The 19,452-nt window shown below is 47.1% G+C and overlaps 1 protein-coding gene across 1 annotated transcript in view; it reads right to left on the reverse strand.

Moving 5' to 3' along the window:
• The window catches only part of CRHR1 (corticotropin releasing hormone receptor 1), a 71,782-nt gene that overhangs the window by 5,918 nt on the left and 46,412 nt on the right, over positions 1 to 19,452 (reverse strand). Inside the window, exons 5-10 of the mRNA XM_035135283.3 lie at positions 17,795 to 17,880; positions 13,447 to 13,553; positions 12,949 to 13,069; positions 10,717 to 10,870; positions 9,593 to 9,653; positions 5,063 to 5,135 (exon numbers count right to left, since the gene is read on the reverse strand). Of these exons, the coding sequence (XP_034991174.3) occupies positions 5,063 to 5,135; positions 9,593 to 9,653; positions 10,717 to 10,870; positions 12,949 to 13,069; positions 13,447 to 13,553; positions 17,795 to 17,880 (602 nt within the window). The remainder of the gene's footprint in view (positions 1 to 5,062; positions 5,136 to 9,592; positions 9,654 to 10,716; positions 10,871 to 12,948; positions 13,070 to 13,446; positions 13,554 to 17,794; positions 17,881 to 19,452) is intronic.

Raw genomic sequence — 19,452 nt, forward strand, 5'->3', positions numbered from 1 at the left:
ACGCCCTGGAAAATATGTCATTGTTTTTATACATGCTAACAACGAAGATTCCAAGGTGGAGGCAAAACACACCTGCAGTGGCGGAGGAAGCCTTTCAGGCACCCAGGGTGGGGTGAACCGCCCATATGGCACACATAGGGACAGGGCACACAGCAGGGCATCAGCTGCCCTACAGCTGGGGGGGGGCAGACAGCATGGAGCCTGCGGGTGCCAAGACACATGGCCCATGTGCGCTGCAGGCCCCGCAGTGACAAGTGCTGCCCGCCATATTGTCACCCCCCGTCAGGGTGGCACACAGGGCACCCCCCACCCCTTTGTACGCCCCTGCACACTTGTTCTCTAGGGCAAGTTTTCAAAATCAGTCTGTGCTTGAGAACCACCCAAATGGATCTCAACAGAAGTAACATTTCCAGTCCGGTTTACTCTCTCTTCCACCAGGGGGAGCTACTCTCTCAGGTATTGCAAAAACAAATGTCCATTATTTCATCTGACAGAATAACATTAATCTGAAATCTAATCTTGCTTTAAAAGTCTTCAGGGCTTAGTTGGACTTCGGATTCAATGCTTCTTAGGAGTGGAAATAAGGAGTGGGGGTGGGGTGGGGATAGTGACAACCACATCCTGGGTGTGATGCAAAATAAACCCTCTCAGATAATTGATCCGTCTCCCCAAAATATGCCAAGCTCCTTTAGGAAAAGCAAGGTAGGTGTGTACAGTAATATTATTTCCTGATTAAGGCCACAGTGATTTGTACATGGCAGTTTGCAATCTGTTTCACTGGCTGCAGAAGCTCCATCTCTCCTTACAGTTTGGGCTGTCCACTGTTTGCGAAGATTAGAAATGTAGAGGGTTTCCTCCCATTTCAAGCTGGGTTGTTTTATTGGCCTGCCAGCAAATGCTGAATTACTTCTTGTTGCAGAGCAGTTTGTTAAAGCAAATGTGATTGATGGTTTTGCTGATAAATTAGGTCAATGACATTTCATTCCACTGGCAGCGTTTTGTATTTGTCGAACCCTCTTGTTTTGGCCCACAGCTATAAGTAAAGACAGATCTAACATTTTAAGAGTTGCAGGGGTGGGCAAGACAGCACTATATATATATACTCCTGTCTTAAGGAGTAAAAAATAAATAAAAATTGTTTTGCAGATCCCCAGACAGAACTAGGGAGAAGCTGGTTATGGGGGATGCCCGATGCCTCAACGTCACCAACTCATAAGTTACCACCCCACCCCAACAAATCCCTGCAGCAGTTTTTAAACCAGTTTTCAAAACATTGGAAAATTTTTAGGGGGGAAGCATGTCACAAGAAAGATGCATCTCTTGCTTTTTTTTTTTTTAAGGACCTCCTTCCGTGGGAAGAGAGGAACATTTGAAAACTGGATTCCTTTACCTGAGAAGCAGCCCTTATTCGCATCATTTCACTCACCTTGTACTTCTCAAGTCAGGTTCACACAATGGGTTTAAAAGCCTACGAAATCCCAAACCCACTTATCTGGGAGTAAGTCCCACTGAATTCAGCAGGACTTACTTCTGAGTAGACATGGTTAGGGTTATGCTGCCACACCCTGCTGGGAAAGTTCTTAAAATGTTCCACATCTCTTTATAACAAGATTACACACACACACACACAAACACACACAAACACACACACTTACACGTTTACGTTTGTGTTTTGGGAGTGACATCAGCATGTGAAATGGATCGCACCTATATATGAAATGGAGCTTTCTGGGTTCTGTAGTAATGCCACAAAACCCCTCAGGTGTGTTCTTATGCGTTTGGGCTTGCTTTTCATTATAGCGAGCACTGTAAAAGGTAAAGGGGCCCCTGACCATCAGGTCCAGTCATGTCCGACTCTGGGGTTGCGGCACTCATCTCGCTCTATAGGCCGAGGGAGCCGGCGTTTGTCCACAGACAGCTTCCAGGTCATGTGGCCAGCATGACAAAGCTGCTTCTGGCGAACCAGAGCAGCGCACGGAAACGCCGTTTACCTTCCCGCCAGAGCGGTCCCTATTTATCTACTTGCACTTTGATGTGCTTTCGAACTGCTAGGTCGGCAGGAGCTGGGACCGAGCAATGGGAGCTCACCCCGTTGCAGGGATTCGAACCGCCGACCTTCTGATCAGCAAGCCCTAGACTCTGTGGTTTAACCCACAGCGCCACCTGGGTCCCTAGCGAGCACTGTACAGTAGTATTACTCCAGCCTTGTCAGTAAGCCAAAGTTGCCAGTGTGCTAAGAGGCCAGTAGAACGTCCCTCCTCTGCAACCAAGATGGAAACGCAAGCTGCTAGCCTCTTAGTGGGCTTGTTCAAAAGTTGCTGTCCGTCAAGCAGACGGGCAGAGGGACAGAAGGAGTGATCTGTCCTTCCCGCGCCAGCCCCCTCACCTACGTGGAGTTCCTCGTTGCTTGCAGCGAGGAGGTGGAAGCTTTAAAAAAGAAGAAAAGGCTTAATTTGTTTTTTTTTTATAAAAAAAATAGCCTCTTCTAACAGAACAAAGGAATGCTGGGAGGTGATTCAGGGTTTCTGAAGAGGTAATGAAGACCCTGCCCTACTTTACTTTGTCCCTGACAAAGAGAGAATGAGATAACGTTGGAAGAGTGGGATTGAGCCCAGCTCAGACCAAAAGTTCTCCTGGAGAAAGGCTGCTTTGATTTCAACGTTTGTCCAGATAATGCGCGAGGAACCCTCATGCCTTCTTTCGCTCTCTGGCCTCCTCCAGAAACACTAATCCTGAGGGAAATTAGGCATGAGGATTCAGGAAGGGTTGCAGAGGGCAGAGGCGGCAGCAGTCTCCTCAGGCGGTGCGGCAGGCAACTCTAACTAGACAAATCGCCTCCGACTTTCCCCCCAGGCCTCTGCATCAGCCCAGGCTGCCTGATAGCGGCTGCTATTATCCTCATCAAATAACATCATTAGTAAATTTGCTGGAGGCAGGGGAGGTGTGCGAATTGTGCTGTGTTCAGTTTGTAGCAGTGCCAGTGGTAGTGTTGAGCTCGCGCAAGATAGAAAGTGTGCCAAGATGGCAAAAGCAATAGGAAAGGAAGAGAGTGTGTGTGTGTGGAATAGATGGAAGGAAGAGCCCAATTAGATGTGTAATTTAAAAACCATATCTGAATTTGATGCGGATCAGGTGGTCAAATACAAAACAGGGATGGGGGCTCCAGCACCTTTAATAGTTGTTTATTTCAGCAGGTGGAGCTTGTCACGTGGGCTCTGTCAGCTGAAAATTCCCTTTGCTATGCAACTTGTTAAAGGTGCAAGAATCCCCTCCTTCGGGCCACCCTGGGTGTGGAGTGCTAAGCATAATTGTTTAATCACACACTGAAATGCAGAATGTCAGTATGCATGTTGGTAAGGGTTTAACATCGGAAAATTCCACTGGCGTATACTCAGCTAGAAGGAAGCTCTCTCTTAGCCTCTAGCTGGGTTGATAATTAACTGCTGTTGTTTTCTGCTAGCGCTCACGTGAGTGTTTAACTTTAGACCACATGACTAAGGTATTCAATTGCAAATCTGCCATTTTGAAGGGGGTTGCCTTTTGTTCCCAGGCATACTGAAAGAAGGATGTGGTAAGAAGCCTCTCCAGGTTGGATGCAGTGTAATGCAGGCTATGGGAAGACAGTGCACTGATCTCAGCTTTGGTTGTAATTATATATTTAAGAACCTATGCTTGGATACGAACATGCTTTATATGACTTTCTGGGTGTACCATTGATTCTTTTGTACCTGTTTTGGAAGAAGTTTGGTTAGTAAAGCTTTGACTAATAATTACGAGTCTGGACAATTTTTATTCCAAAGGGAGTCAGCTTTTATGGATACTGCGTGCACAATATTAATATCTGCCATATGGAGGAGGTTTTGAATTATGGTGCTTTTGAATTATGGTGCTGGAGGACTCTTGAGAGTCCCATGGACTGCAAGAAGATCAAACCTATCCATTCTTAAGGAAATCAGCCCTGAGTGCTCCCTGGAAGGACAGATCGTGAAGCTGAGGCTCCAATACTTTGGCCACCTCATGAGAAGAGAAGAATCCTTGGAAAAGACCCTGATGTTGGGAAAGATGGAGGGCACTAGGAGAAGGGGACGACAGAGGACGAGATGGTTGGACAGTGTTCTCAAAGCTACCAACATGAGTTTGACCAAACTGCGGGAGGCAGTGCAAGACAGGAGTGCCTGGCGTGCTATGGTCCATGGGGTCACGAAGAGTCGGACATGACTAAACGACTAAACAACAACATGGAGGAGGTTCTGCTTAACATTCCCTTGTGGGCCAGTGTCCTCTGGAAATTGTCCCCTTTAAACTTTTTTCCCTGCAGGGGAAATACAGAGTCCCCTCCAGGAGTGCCGACTCTAGGGGGAAGACTGTCGTCACACCCCTCAATGTTCCTTAGCAGGGGTCTCAGCCCTGCAAATGTTGAGGGGGTGGAGGAGGCCGAACAGCTGAGCCAGCACAGCATCAAAATCAGGCTCCTCCAGAGTGTGAGAGAGGAGGAAAACTGTGGCTATTGAAGCTGCGCAGCACTGGGCAAGGCCTCCTCGCAACTATGCGCATGTTGGGCATGTGATGTCACAGGCATGCCATGTCACGTGTGTGCCATGTTGCTGGGCCCCCCTAATGTTCAGCCCAAGGTGACGCCTCTGGTTCCCTCCCATCTAAGATGTGTGAAGATGAAACTATCAGGACAGGTTTAACTTCATGCACGGCTTGCATCACATCTAGTTTGGCTGAAAATAAATTAAAAAAAACTGTCCCTCCTAGGCATTCTGCAAAAAACAGCAAAACTGCAAGGGGGTTATTTCCAGAAGGACCTGATGCAAGAGAAGGACAGAGCTACTGTATTTGGGTAGAATAGGAAATTTTAGTGCAGATTTACCCAGCCCCTATGATCAGCTTTTGCTGCCAACGCTCCCATTTCTGCACAATTGTGAAAAGGTACTGGAGTCTTGGCCTCTTTTGTTCGTACATCACCTTAGCCACAAAAGCAGCCTCCACCCCCACCCCCCCGCACTGCGCCCCCAAAAAGTGTTGAGAGTGGGAAGGAAGGAACTTCCGCTCTTACCAACAGCACCAGTATCATGGGACCTTGGTAGATGTAGTCAGTATAAATCCCTGCTCGTTTTCCAAACCAGCACCTGTAATTCAGAATGCAGAGCACAAAGAAACCACATTGAGGATTTAACTTCGCCCACGGTTGAAGCTGAACCAGAGTCCAGGCCTCAAATCCATTTCTAATGCAGGATATAATAAAGAAAGAGCATCTCTGGGCATGGGCGGAGTGCTTTTCCTTGGCCAAAACCTCCTCCTAATGCATGCAGGATGAAGGAAGAAGAGCTTCAAGGCTGGAAGACCATGGCCTAGACTGGATAAAATGAAAAATGTACGGCACATTTCACACACACATCTATTTGATGAAAACAAACAGCCAGCATATTTAGGGATAGAGTAAGTGTCAGGATCAGGAACATGGTGCAGGGGAAGGGGTGGTTTTTAACCCTTCCTCCCACGCCATGGTCCCAGTGAAAATAATCACCCACACCCCTACACCCCAATACTGCTGTTTGCTCCCAGAGGGAAACAGCTGCTACCACCAATGTCAGGCTTCCCTGTCAAAACAAATAGCAGCTTTGGGGAAGAAAATGAAACAAGTGCAGCTGGGAAGGAGAAGTTGGGAGAGAAAATGAAACCACCACCCCTACCCATGCATCGTACCCCTACCCTGATCAGGCCCACTGTCTCTTTCTTTCTTTCTTTCTTTCTTTCTTTCTTTCTTTCTTTCTTTCTTTCTTTCTTTCTTTCTTTCTTTCTTTCTTTCTTTCTCTCTCTCTCTCTCTCTCTCTCTCTCTCTCTCTCTCTCTCTCTCTCTCTTTCTTTCTTTCTTTCTGAAAGCAAGACACACGAAATCATGCATTTATTGCATCGCCCAGCTTGACCCTCATAATCTGAGTTACTGTCATCACTCACCACCCCTCAAGACTGTAGTTGCTGAGAAAGGCAGGGAAAGGTGTCAGGGGAAAGAACGTTTTTATAAAAAACCCGCCAAGAAGACCTTTCTAAGTGGCTCAGAACCCCAAACTCCCAGTATGTTTCCAAGCACAATTCAAAGTGTTGCTGCTGACCTTTAAAGCCCTAAACGGCCTCGGTCCAGTATACCTGAAGAAGCGTCTCCACCCCATTGTTCTGCCCGGACACTGAGGTCCAGCGCTCAGAAGCCAAGTTCCAGGGAACCAGGCAGAGGGCCTTCTCGGTAGTAGCACCTGCCCTGTGGAGCGCCCCCCCCACCAGATGTCAAAGAGAACAACAACTACCAGACTTTTAGGAGACATCTGAAGGCAGCCCTGTTTAGAGAAGCTTTTAATGTTTAATAGATTTTTGTATTTTATTGTTTTGTTGGAAGCTGCCCAGAGTGGCTGGGGAAACCCAGCCAGATGGGCGGGGTATAAATGTCACGGACAATAAATTTGAAATATACTCAGAGTGAATTTCATGCTCTTTATTCAGCTTGTAGTAGCAATAGAGGAAGAAGAGAAGAATGGCTCTTTCCCCCCAAACATCTGCTTATAAACATTATTTACATAATGGGCCTTGCGTGAATGGCTACTTCAGGGCTGCACTGTGGGCCAATCAGGTTGCGGATTGACTTCTGCCAGCAGCCTGATTGGCTGCTCCTGCAGGCCAATCAGGTTGCTGATTCACTTCCACCTGGAGCTGGATTGGGTGGCTCCTGCGGACCAATCAGACTGCTGCATTCTGGATCCTATTGTTGTAGGATTCAGCTCAGTACATAACAAAATTATTATTATTATTATTAAACAAGAGGGTGGGTAACTGGTTTCAGTCATAGCCATAGCCAGGACTTAGCTTGAAAGCGAGAAGCCATGGCTGATAATTAAGGCAAATGGCGGCTAGCCCAAATCAATGCTGCACGCCTGCGTAATTAATAGCTATGGAAGCAACTTGCCAGGGGGCTGCTATGTCTTCCATTAGCAAGTCACTGGAAAAGCAGGATCAAGGGCCCAGAGGGAAAGGCCATTAAGCTCCTCTCATTAAATCCCAGGCTGGTTTAGCTGGGTGGGACCTCCCACTATGGTGTTTCATTAGCAATGCCCAGTGCTGTGTTTACACTTTAAAAAATAAATCAGCAAGTAGTTTAATTCTGCTACCTCCATAAATTGTGCAAATTTGTCTAGATTTGCTGAATTTCCCTATTTTAGCCTACTTTCTCTAGCTACAGAACAAAGAATCGGGGAGCGCGCTGAACGTTCATGCCTTCACCTCTGCTCAACCCACTACGAAGGGCCAAAGGACGCAGAGAGGTTAGGAAATTTGGGGTGGGACTTCTAGCTTGTTCAAAAATGCTATTTCTTATAAAAGTAGCTGCAAGGGGTGGGTGGGGAGAGCAAGCTGGGTTTGAAATGCAGCGCTTGGGGAAAGGGTGGGTTAATCCTCTTCCACTCCCGCACTGTTTTCCTGATTCTAAGTTGCTTGCAACACTCCCACAAGTGGCCGCCCACTTGTCAATCACCTGACATCGTAATCATGTCAGGTGAGTTGCTTTCGCCCTGGGTGGATACACGGCCCTCGAAGCCCTGACAACAAGCTGATTGTTGGGGCTAGGAGAGAGCCAAGCAGGGCACTGGTCCTACGGGCTTCTTTTTGGCCCAGCCATTGCTTTACCTGCCTCACATCTGACATGTGACATCAGGTGAAAGGCAGGTGGGCTTGGCAGAACAATCTCATGGGCCTAATGGGGAGTACCTAATCTGGCCCACCGGTCAGAGTTTTCCATTCCCTGAACTAATCCCATCCATTGGGACTAGGATACAGTGGTACCTCTACTTACGAATTTAATGCGTTCCGCACATTTGTAAGTTGAAAAAATTTGTAAGTTGAATTCCATAGGAATGCATTGGGAGAAAAAAAATCATAAGTCGAAGCAGCCCTATCTAAAAATTCGTAAGCAGAAAAAATCCTATCTAAACAGCATCCAAGATGGCGGGCGGAGCTCCATTCGTAAGTAGAAACATTCGTAAATCGAGTCATTCGTAAGTAGAGGTACCACTGTATCTCTGAAATTTAAGCACCCACGGTTCTCAAAGTGGGTGGTACTGCCCCCCGAGGGATGGCAAGATTACTTAGGAGGGTGCCCAAAGGTGGCAGGGGGTGCTGGAGATGTAAGTGACTACCAGACTTTGAAAAGCTGGTATCACTGGATCAAGCATTCATCAGTATTGCTGAATTAATGAAACTAAGTAATTGGACTTTGAATGCACGTGCAAAATTAATTGACACTGTTTCAAATTTCATTGCATTATCATCTCCCTTAGTGGGTGGTGCATTTTACTATTCTGAGTAATGCTAATTATAGGTTAGGGGCCCCTGGGGTGAGTTTATGGTGTCAGGGAATTTTATAGGGGGGGGCACCCAAACGGGGCTTCATTTGGGAATCAAGATTGGCACAAATGACCTCAAGGGGACCCCGTCTGATCCTACAACACCACTCTAGTATCGCACCAACACGAACCCCTCAAGATCAAGCCCTGTGTAATAAAGGCTCCCTTTCCTACCCTTTCTCGGTTGCCTGAGACTCTATGTAACCATATTTCTTTATGAATGAATACCGTGTATCTGTATTTCTGAATGAAACCCCCTTTTGCGACTCTGGCCAAGGGCTCTCAGGGATGCAGGGAACAGCCATAATCCTTTAAGCAAGAGGTCACGTAGCCAGGGTGGTGCTCCTCTGCATATCCATAATGCATTCAGGTACCATCTCCTGCCATTCCCGACCCTCCGAAGCCAGAGGCAATACACACACCTGGACCCATTGTTTTTCTCCACCAGGTACTCAAGGATCCCTTCCCAGATACTTACTGGTACTTGCTTATCAATGTCCTGGGACATCGTGCATTGTTACCTTATGTTAATCCTGTTTACCTCCTGTTTACCTGTATGCTAATGCCCCTTGCACCTTCCCCTTTTCTGACGTTTTACCCTGTCACAAGTGATGTATGTATGATGCTTTCAATGTGCATTATGGGATGGTGGTGGGAACTTTTAAAAGTTCTTGCAGCCCTGTTCACAGTGTTCAGTCTGGCATTGAACCTGCTGCACAGTAATAAACCTTGCTGTTTGCTCTGGATCATGGCTGGACTCCTTCCTTTTATACTCCGCAACGACCACAGGCCCTTGCCTGATGAGCTGGGTGGCTGAGCATTCTTGCACCCAGAATTTTGCCCTAACATTGGAAATAAAGGAGCGGTGGCCTCCAAAAAGTTTGGGATCCACATTCTTGGTGCAGGTAAACAGCTTTTTGTTTGGTTCATGGGAGGTTGGGGTGGTCGTTCGCAGAGTGGGGGAAGAACACTGCTTGCCTGTAAGCAAGGCCAATCCCGATTTCTTGCTCGTCTGCTAAAATCTCCCCCAGGTCTCCTCCTGATTGCCTTTGTGCAAAGCGGAGAAATGCCACCAGAGCTTCCCTCCTTCCACCCCCAGATCCCTCCATAGCACCCACTCCAAGGCTGTGCAAGCCTGCTCTAGAAGCCATTACCATAGCAGCAGAAAAGCGGGATGGGGGCGGGGAAGAGTGACTTACTTCTCGTTGTCATAGTAGAGTTTCCCAATGGCCCAAGCGATGATGATGGGGAAAGGGATGCCTGTGGATGAAAGCAAAGACAGGTCTCAGGGCATCTGGCGAGGAATGACCTAGCATCAAGGCAAGGGGTTGCGGTAGTTGAGGGAGCAAATGGGATATGTGGCCTCAGCTCAGGTACCCACCCATACTGAGCGGAACTTTCACGGTGCTATTTCCTAAGCTCAGACGCAGAGCCTGTTTTTTCTTGCCTGAGGGCTCAGTGCTCCTATAATGAGTGAGAATGAGACTGCTTCTGAGCACCTGCAGAGCGGATAGGTTAATTTGTGCCCCTGGAATCATCGCAGCTCAGCCTCGGGCCCTGTTGCCCATACTAGAATGCATGACGGTGCCTCTGAGCGTATAACAAAGGCACACCGGGCTTACTCGCACTCAGTCCCTATGGCTTAACTCCAGAATGTACTTTCAGATTCTGAAAAGGTATACATAGAATCATAGAGTTGGAAGAGACCACAAGGCCCATCCAGTCCAACCCCCTGCCAAGCAGGAAACACCATCAAAGCATTCCTGACAGATGGCTGTCAAGCCTCCGCTTAAAGACCTCCAAAGAAGGAGACTCCACCACACTCCTTGGTAGCAAATTCCACTGCCAAACAGCTCTTACTGTCTGGAAGTTCTTCCTAATGTTTAGGTGGAATCTTCTTTCTTGAAGTTTGAATCCATTGCTCCGTGTCCGCTTCTCTGGAGCAGCAGAAAGCAACCTTTCTCCCTCCTCTATATGGCATCCTTTACTATATTTGAACATGGCTATCATATCACCCCTTAACCTTCTCTTCTCCAGGCTAAACATACCCAGCTCCCTAAGCCGTTTCTCATAAGGCATCGTTTCCAGGCCTTTGACCATTTTGGTTACCCTCTTTTACACGATAAACAAAAAAGTTCTCCTGAACATCAGCGGAGTTCCGAGTCTAATCCAACCCCCTTGCGGTGCAGGAATCTTTCGGCCAACATGGAACTAGAACCCACAACCTTGAGGTGGCGAGTGTCGTATACTACCGACTGAGCTAGCCCTTTGTTGCCTGGCTGCCCTGCAGGATATGCTACAGCCCCCCCCCCCTGCCACTCACACCAGCCAATGCAGATGAACATCCATTTCCTCAGCTTGTCTGTGGAATAGGTGAGGACGATGGCCGTGTGAAGGTAGCAGCCCTCGCCAAACATCCAGAAGAAATTGGTGACATGGAAGTAGTTGTAGGCAGCTGTGACAAGGCGGCACCAGGGCTGTGTGGGATGAGGAACAGGCAGAATGGATGAATTAAGAGTTAACAGCCCCCCAAATCCTAGCCAAAAGCAAGCCTCTATGAGACAGGTCAGCAGCCTTTTTCAGCGGTGGGCCGGTCCACCGTCCCTCAGACCATGTGGTGGGCCGGACTATCTTTTTTTGGGTGTGTGTGTGTGTGTGGAAATGAATGAATTTCTATGCCCCACAAATAACCCAGAGATGCATTTTAAATAAAAGCACACATTCTACTCATGTAAAAACACCAGGCAGGCCCCACAAATAACCCGTTGATGCATTTTAAATAAAAGGACACATTCTACTCATGTAAAAACACCAGGCAGGCCCCACAAATAACCCGTTGATGCATTTTAAATAAAAGGACACATTCTACTCATGTAAAAACACGCTGGTTCCCGGACTGTCTGCAGCCGGATTGAGAAGGTGATTGGGCCACATCCGGCCCACGGGCCTTAGGTTGCCTACCCCTGCTCTATGAGCACAAGGCTACTCTGCCGCTTCTGAACAGCTCAGTGTCGTCCCCTTTCGCCTGCTGATGGCTGAACATCCATAAACAGTGAGGCTGAGGCTCCATCCTTTGGCTTTAAAAATCCCAACCCTTCAGATCGAAGCAAAGCCAACTGCAAGATAGCTCAACTCATCTGCAAATAAGCTATGGCATCACTCTCAAGATGCGAGAGCTCATGGAAATTCAGCTTCTTTTCACACGAAGGAGACCCCGGCTGAACCTCAGCTGCCAGGTAGCTCAGATCAACAGACTTGAAAGCGTTGCTTGGCTCAGCCTTCAGCAACATGGCACCCTCTAAAAATTAGGGGCGGCAATTCCACCCAGCCTCAGCCACGCTGCCTTAGCTTCTGCCAGCAAGTCCAACAGGGAGATACCTGGATTAGAATGTCATTAGGACCAGTCATGGTGAAATACCTGCAGTTTAACTTGCAAATATCTGACAGGTTTATGGGCCTAATTGGCTGGCTCTTTTAAACTCTTAAAGACATGTGTTTTTAAGGTGCTAAAGCAAAGTGATCATGATCATGCTGCTCTATATACTAATTGGTAGCATTTATTCCTAGGCCTACCTGGAGAAGCCAGGAAGTGACCCTGAAACCTTCTACATGTTGCAAAATGCTCTACCACTCAGCTCCAGCCTTTTGCCAGAGGCCTCATCACCTAGGGATGCCAAACATCTGGATTTTTCCATACATTACTGTACCTGGATTTCAAAGGTGGAATTGACATCCGGGGGGAATTCCCAAAAGGCAGCATTTTGTTCTGGATCTTAGGCAAGTCACTCGTGTTTTTTGGCATGTTTTTTGTGGGCGGAAGCTCAACAACTTTTTGGGTGTCCTGGTTTTTATTTTTTGAAATATGGAAACCCTATCACATAGCTGCCAAGTACCCCGTTTTCCCTGGGAAACCCCCTTATTTTCTTACCGTTTCCCGCAGGTGTCCCGAATGGCAAAATACCCCGTATTCCCCCGGATTACGGAGCTCCTGCCGACGACCATGTTCTTCTGGTGCCGCGCCGGCACCGGAAGTCGCTTCTACACACTTCCGGACATGCGTAGAAGCAACTTCCGATGCCGCTGTCCCCATTTCCAAAATGTCCGCAGCGCCAGAAGTCGCTTCTACGCATGTCCGGAAGTGCGTAGAAGCGACTTCCGGTGCCGCGGCGCTGCTGATCCCGGATTTTTCAATCCGGAACTTGGCACCTATGCCCTATCATCACTAGCTCACAATACCTTAGGGCTTTACACTATAGATCAGGGTTTCCCAAACTTGGGTCTCCAGCTGTTTTTGGACTACAACTCCCATCACCCCTAGCTAGCAGGACCAGTGGTCAGGGATGCTGGGAATTGTAGTCCAAAATCAGCTGGAGACCCTGATATAGATGTATGTTTTCTAGGCTTGACTTTCATATAACAGGTCAAGAAGCAGTGACCTCAAAGGTCATGGGGAAAGTTTCTCGATCCCCCTTGCTTTTTTTGTTCTTCAAAGTCCAGCAGGCATCCAAGCCAAATTGCTAGCACCAGATGTGAGGCCAGGCTGAGGAGAACCTACCACATTGCTTTCATGGACTTCTGGATTCATGGTGAGCTGGACCACAAACCACGTGGCGTTCCGCAAAATGAAGGCAGTGATCAGGTTCCAGTGGATAATGTTTCGTAGGCACCGGATGCTCCTGGAGGAGAGAAGGAAAGAGCGTGCTAAATGGCAGCATAAGCACGTCCCAAATGATGAACTACTCCACTCTCAAGGCAGAACCCCTCCCCTTGCATGTTACTGCCCTGTCCCTCTTTAACTTTTAGATCATCCTTCCCCAGCCTGGCACACCCTCCAAATACTTTTGGGACTACAACTCCCATCAGCATGGCCGTGCTGTCAGGCAGGGCCGTCTTAAGCGTATCAGGCGCCCAGGCGCTGTGGTGCGAAGATCGCTCCGGCACCCCCGCCCCGTTTCCCACCGCAGCTGTCTGGCAGGTGTAGCTGGCCAGGTCTGACCCCCAGGCAGGCGAGGGCTGCTTCAAATGATCTTGTGGGCCCTTTGGCCTGACTCACCTCAGGCGCATGAAGAGGACAAAAGCAGCTATCAGTGCTGCCAGGGAAATGCAGTGCCCGAGGTAGTTGATGATGACAGCAATATGATAGTGCAACTTGCTTCTCTTCTGTAGAGGGAAAGGCAGAAAAAGGTTCAGCATTGGGCTACAATAGTATAGTAACTATCATTTGTAGTCCAGTTCCTTCAGACCTTTCCAACCATGCTCCAAAGAGAATGCCATGATAGTCTTACTTTGTTTCACTAGCCGGTGCCGGAAGCAGCCTCCATTAAACAACCAGAATCTGCTTAGCCATTACCCTGAATCCAATGCTTTCTCTTTCCTCAAACCAGAGATGGGGGAATCTTGCGCCCTCTAGGCATTGCTGGACTACAACTCCCATCAGTCCTAAGCATGGGCAACGCTGGTTGCAATTGATGGGAAACGGACTCTTAGCAACATCATGAGAGCCACAGGTCCCTTTAGCTCCTTTATCATCATGTTAACCTTTAGACCAGGGGTCCCCAAACTAAGGCCCGGGGGCCGGATGCGGCCCAATCGCCTTCTAAATCAGGCCCGCAGACGGTCTGGGAATCAGCATGTTTTTACATGAGTAGAATGTGTCCTTTTATTTAAAATACATCTCTGGGTTATTTGTGGTGCCTGCCTGGTGTTTTTACATGAGTAGAATGTGTGTTTTTATTTAAAATGCATCTCTGGGTTATTTGTGGGGCATAGGAATTCGTTCATTTCCCCCCCCCTCCAAAATATAGTCCGGCCCCCCACAAGGTCTGAGGGACAGTGGACCGGCCCCCTGCTGAAAAAGTTTGCTGACCCCTGCTTTAGACCATCTGTGAAATGATCTCCTCCTCCCTCCTCTTCTGGGTTTAGCTAATGATCTTTTATAAGGAACAGCATAAGTGGTAGTCAGTTCGAAAAGTTGCTTTACACTGAGCCCAACCATTGGTCCACGTAGCTCAGCGATGTCTATGCTGGCTGACAGCAGCTCTCTATAGTTTTGGAGGGAGACATCTTCCCAGCCCTCTTGGAGGCACCAATAACTGAAATCTGGAACCTTCTGCATGAAAAATATGTGCTTTACCACTGAGCTACAACTGTTCTTCCTGTTCTTTACATGTGTGGGAATAAGAAGCTTCCTTTCGCCACTCCTGAACCATCTTCCCATATATTTTACTAAGTAATGGCAAGCTCCAGGGATACTGAGCATCAGAGGGTCTGAGAAGAACTGTGCACAATGATCGATGGAAGAAGACAATGCCATACCCTCCAACAATGAAAAGAGGGATGTCACATTCCATAATGATTATTTTACTAATTTATACCCCATACATCTTACTGGGTTGCCCCAGCCACTCTAGGCAGCTTCCAACATACATAAAGACATAATAAAGCATTAAACTTTTTTTTTTAAAAAAAACCCCTTCCCTAAACAGGATTGCCTTCAGACGGCTTGGTGGGTTGGATAACTTCATACCCTCCAACATTTCTCCAATGAAAATAGGGACATCCTAAGGAAAAGTGGAAATCAAATCAGAAACTGTGATGGCTTCTCTAAATCAGGGACGTCCCTGGAAAATAGGGACACTTGAAGGGTCTGGTAGATGAAGTCATGCTCAGATATCATCTTCCTGCTGAGATCAGTAGACTCAACTGAAATAAGACATTTTTTACTAAGAGTAGCATTTGGACTTGATAGGAGCGATATAGGAAAGGCAAGCAGCCTGACTGGTAAGCAGGGTTGGTCTGCCACATTCATTCATTCATTCATTCAGCCTTTATTGGCATAATGTTTTGTCACATGAAAGTGCTTGTAGAAGTGGACTGCAAGAGTGCTTTGACATGGAACCTGTGGGCCACACAGTGCCTTGTTGCACCAGGGGAAGGGGAAGCAGGGCCAAAACTGGATGCCCTCCTCCAGCCTTTGTGCCACCTTTCCAAAGCTGGCTAAGTGAGGTTGCCGGGCTTTGGGAAGGAGGTGCAAGACCCTGGCAGGGTCCTAGACCATCTCACCTACTTCCCAAAGCTTGGAAAGTGCTAACTAGGATTTGGGAAGGAGGCAGGAAGACCCTACGACCATGTCAGAGCCTCATGCCTGTTTCCAAAGCCCAGCACTCACTTATCAAAGCCCAGCACCACTGGGCAGGGGTGTCAAATGTTTCTGAGGGCCACCAAAACAGGCCTCAAGGGCCACATGGGCCATCCTGTTGTAGAAGGAGGGATCCTCAAAGATGTGGAACGGAGTACTACGTGGGGAAAAACAACTTGCAGCCTTCTGATGTTTAAGATGCTACTTCTTCTCTCACAAAGGAGGGGGCACAGCTATTTCTCTCCCCCCCACCCCACATTAATTGCTAATTCACAGAATGGATGCAAGCTTCACAGCAAGACAGTTGGCTAATTTAATTATCCAGCCGCCCTCTCCTGCGACTTCAACCCAAGCCCCCAGGGACAGTCAAATGTAATTGCCGCTGCGGATATATCATGTTTCCAGGAACCTTTGCTAAATTCTAATTAAGTGACAGCCTTCTGGGATTTTCCAGATAATGGCTACATCATGAAAACTCCTTGCACACCTCCTTCTCGTCCCCCTCCACTAAACACACATGCGCGCACACAAGCTGCATAGTCAGGAAATATATGCACCAGCCACTGGCTGTTGCTACGTAGCTGCAGTGACATTCTGCCCCACGGCAGAATCCATGGGCCAGGCTTGAGAGTAGGGACTAGGGTGATGACTTTTTCATTTTTTTCCCCTTAAAAATTATTTCCTGTAGCACAAATGGATGAACTTTTGCCTATTAATGACTAAAATGAGGTATAATCCATTGAAATATTTAAAAAGGTTACGCACAAACCGTTTTTAATTTTTTTGTATGCCGTTTTACCATTTCATAAAATTGTATTAACAATTCTATATATATTTCGTATCAAATTTGGACACAACACCACATTCCACAATGGGGAGTGTTCTTAGCAACATAGGGTATACAAATGTCACACCTGCGCAAGGTAAAAGCCCCTTTTTGGGACCTCAAAACTCAGGCCAGCAGACCCTGCCGGGCATGCTGAGAAAAGAACCTACATGAGAGGTAGCAAAACAGTCTACAGTATACTGTTACTGCAGCTAAAAAAAGCTTCCTTGTGTGTTTGATGACCCTATATGTGACTCTAAAGCTTGGGTTCAATTTTATATCTGCTTACAGTGACTTCAAAAATGGTAAAAAAAACCTGATAAATAAATATGTTTAAATCCTTTTGTGTGTGAGGTTTTTTTTTTATCAAATCTCTTTGAAAGTAAGATTTTATCTAATCTTTAATGAAAGCTCATCAAATTATGATACAGGGAAATGAGGTTGTAAAAAAGTCATCACCCTAGTAGGGACCCAAATCAGAAGGTTTAAGGTGACCACAAGCCCGAGGTGAGCCCACTATGAGGCATGGCAAGGTGGTACATTCTGGGTACTACAGTATTAAGAGCAGAAGCAGAGAGAAGACGACAGATCTGATCTGTAGAGCCTAGTTCATTGGGAAAGCCTCCTTTGCATACTCACTTGATATATCCACGGAGGTTAAAAGGCATCAATAAAATCAGAATCAGTATTCCAACTATTGGGTCATTCAGCTCTAGAGCTAAAACAAATCCAGCAGGTGTAATCTCTGCTTCAACTTTGTTCTATTTATAAGATCTCTTACTTGTTCTTCATCATGAGGTCCCAGGGCAGGTTACAACAATAGAGTCATACAATTATGAAGACAAATAAAACAGTTCCGAACAAAAACGGAACAGTCTTAGAGCAGTGTTTCCCAAACTTTGGTTTCCAGCTGTTTTCGGACTACAATTCCCATCATCCTTAGCTAGCAAGACCAGTGGCCAGGGATGATGGGAACTGTAGTCCGAAAGCAGCTGGAGACCCAAGTTTGGGAAACACTGGTGTGGAGATGAAACAACAAAAAAAGGAGAGGTGGATCCCAGGAAGCAAAATACCTTAACTTTCAAAAGCCAGGGTGAAATTTATTTATTTTATTCTGTTTATTTACTGCCCTTCATTCGAAGAGCTCAGGGCACTTGACAAGATAAGAACACAGGTAAAGATATACAGTACTCTCATCCAATGGTAGTCCTACTCGGAGTAGGGCCACTGAAATTAATGGACCCAAGTTAGCCATGCTCCTTGATTTCAATGAGTCTGAGTAGGACTAGCATTTGAGTAGGGCAATATCTTTGAGAGAAATTGTGAAAGTTAATCTGGCCCTCTATATAGAGAATCCCAGGGGCTGTGTTACTCAGGCAAGGTATGGCCGCTTTATAATGAAATATAGCCCTACTTGAAATGTAGGACAGTTCATACCTCCTCGGTGAGGATCTCCTGACACTGGGAGTAATTCACGCGGATTGCCCAGCTCCCATTTGCAAAGCATTCTCTGTACACATTGTCTGGAAAAGAAAAATGCAGGCAAAGAGATTGAGAGAGGTCCTGGGAGTGTGACACAAGCTATGTGAGAGACTCGTTGAAGTAGCAGGGGTGGCCAGCCCTCCAGGACATTTGGCTGCCTGAGGTCAACAGCAAATGGCGCCTTTGTCCAACCCTCTTAATTAGGTATTATTATAATATTTAAGGCATTTGTATACTGCTTAATCATCAGCATTTCTAAGCTCATGTACCTAACTCATGTACCTTAAGTACTCAAGGTTAGTCAAGTTATTTTGGTACCTGAGGCATACAGTCCCACAAGAATCTCTCCCCGTCCCTGACAATCAAAGTACAATGATAATAAATCAAACAACTTTGCTGCCATTTCATGACACTCGGAATCAGTTGCCTGAGGCCTCAGTTTCCCCTCTCTATCCAATAAGAGGGCTAGAACAAGATATACTGACAGAACAAGCAAAACTATCCCTGGGTTTCTTATTTGAACCAGCCTGAAGTTCTGTAAACACCAAGATGGGAGGAAGCCCTATTGAACAATGTGGGATTTGCCTCTGAATAAACATGCAGGTGGCGCTGTGGGTTAAACCATAGAGCCTAGGGCTTGCCGATCAGGTGGTCGGCGGTTCGAATCCCCGTGACAGGGTGAGCTCCCATTGCTCGGTCCCAGCTCCTGCCAACCTAGCAGTTCGAAAGCACGTCAAAGAGCAAGTAGATAAATAGGTACCGCTCCAAGCGGGAAGGTAAATGGCATTTCCATGTGCTGCTCTGGTTCGCCAGAAGAGGCTTTGTCATGCTGGCCACATGACCTGGAAGCTGTACGCCAGCTCCCTTGGCCAATAATGCGAGATGAGCGCCGCAACCCCAGAATCGGTCACGACTGGACCTAATGGTCAGGGGTCCCTTTTCCTTTACCTTTAAACATGTGTAGCAGGTGGTGGGGAACATCGCCATAGAATCAGAGTTGGAAGGGACCGTGAGGGTCATCTGGTTCAACTTCCTGCAACTCAGCAATATTTTGCCCAATGTGGGGTTTGGACCCACAACCCTGAGATTAAGAGTCTTCTGCTCTACAGAGTCGCTGGACTCCATCTCTCATCAGCCCCAACCAGTGAAGGATGCTGGGAGATGTAGTTCAGGGATACAGGTTCCTCATTGTTGAGGATTATTTTGTTAGTCTATAGAACAAGGGTGGGGAAGCTTTGGCCTTCCAGATGTTATCAGATTACAACTTCCATCAACCCTGGCCATTGGCGTTGCTGGCTACTTGCAGAGTTGGGATCCAACAACATCTGAAGAACTTAACTTCCCCAGAAGTTAAGCTTTTGAATGACACACTCTACCTGTGTCAAACTGTGGTATTTAAGTGTTTCCAGGTGGGTGTTTATGGTCAGTGCTTCACATGCAGGCAGGTTTGATTCTGTTTCTTTGGTTGCAGTTCCTGCATTGCAAGTGGATGGGCTAGCTCAGTGTTTCCCAACCTTGTGCCTCCAGATGTTTTTGGACTACAACTCCCATCATCCCTAGCTAGCAAGACCAGTGGTCAGGAATGATGGGAATTGAAGTCCAAAAACAGCTGG

Source organism: Zootoca vivipara, chromosome 12 (assembly GCF_965207765.1).
Source record: "Zootoca vivipara chromosome 12, rZooViv2.hap1.1, whole genome shotgun sequence".
NCBI lineage: Eukaryota > Metazoa > Chordata > Lepidosauria > Squamata > Lacertidae > Zootoca > Zootoca vivipara.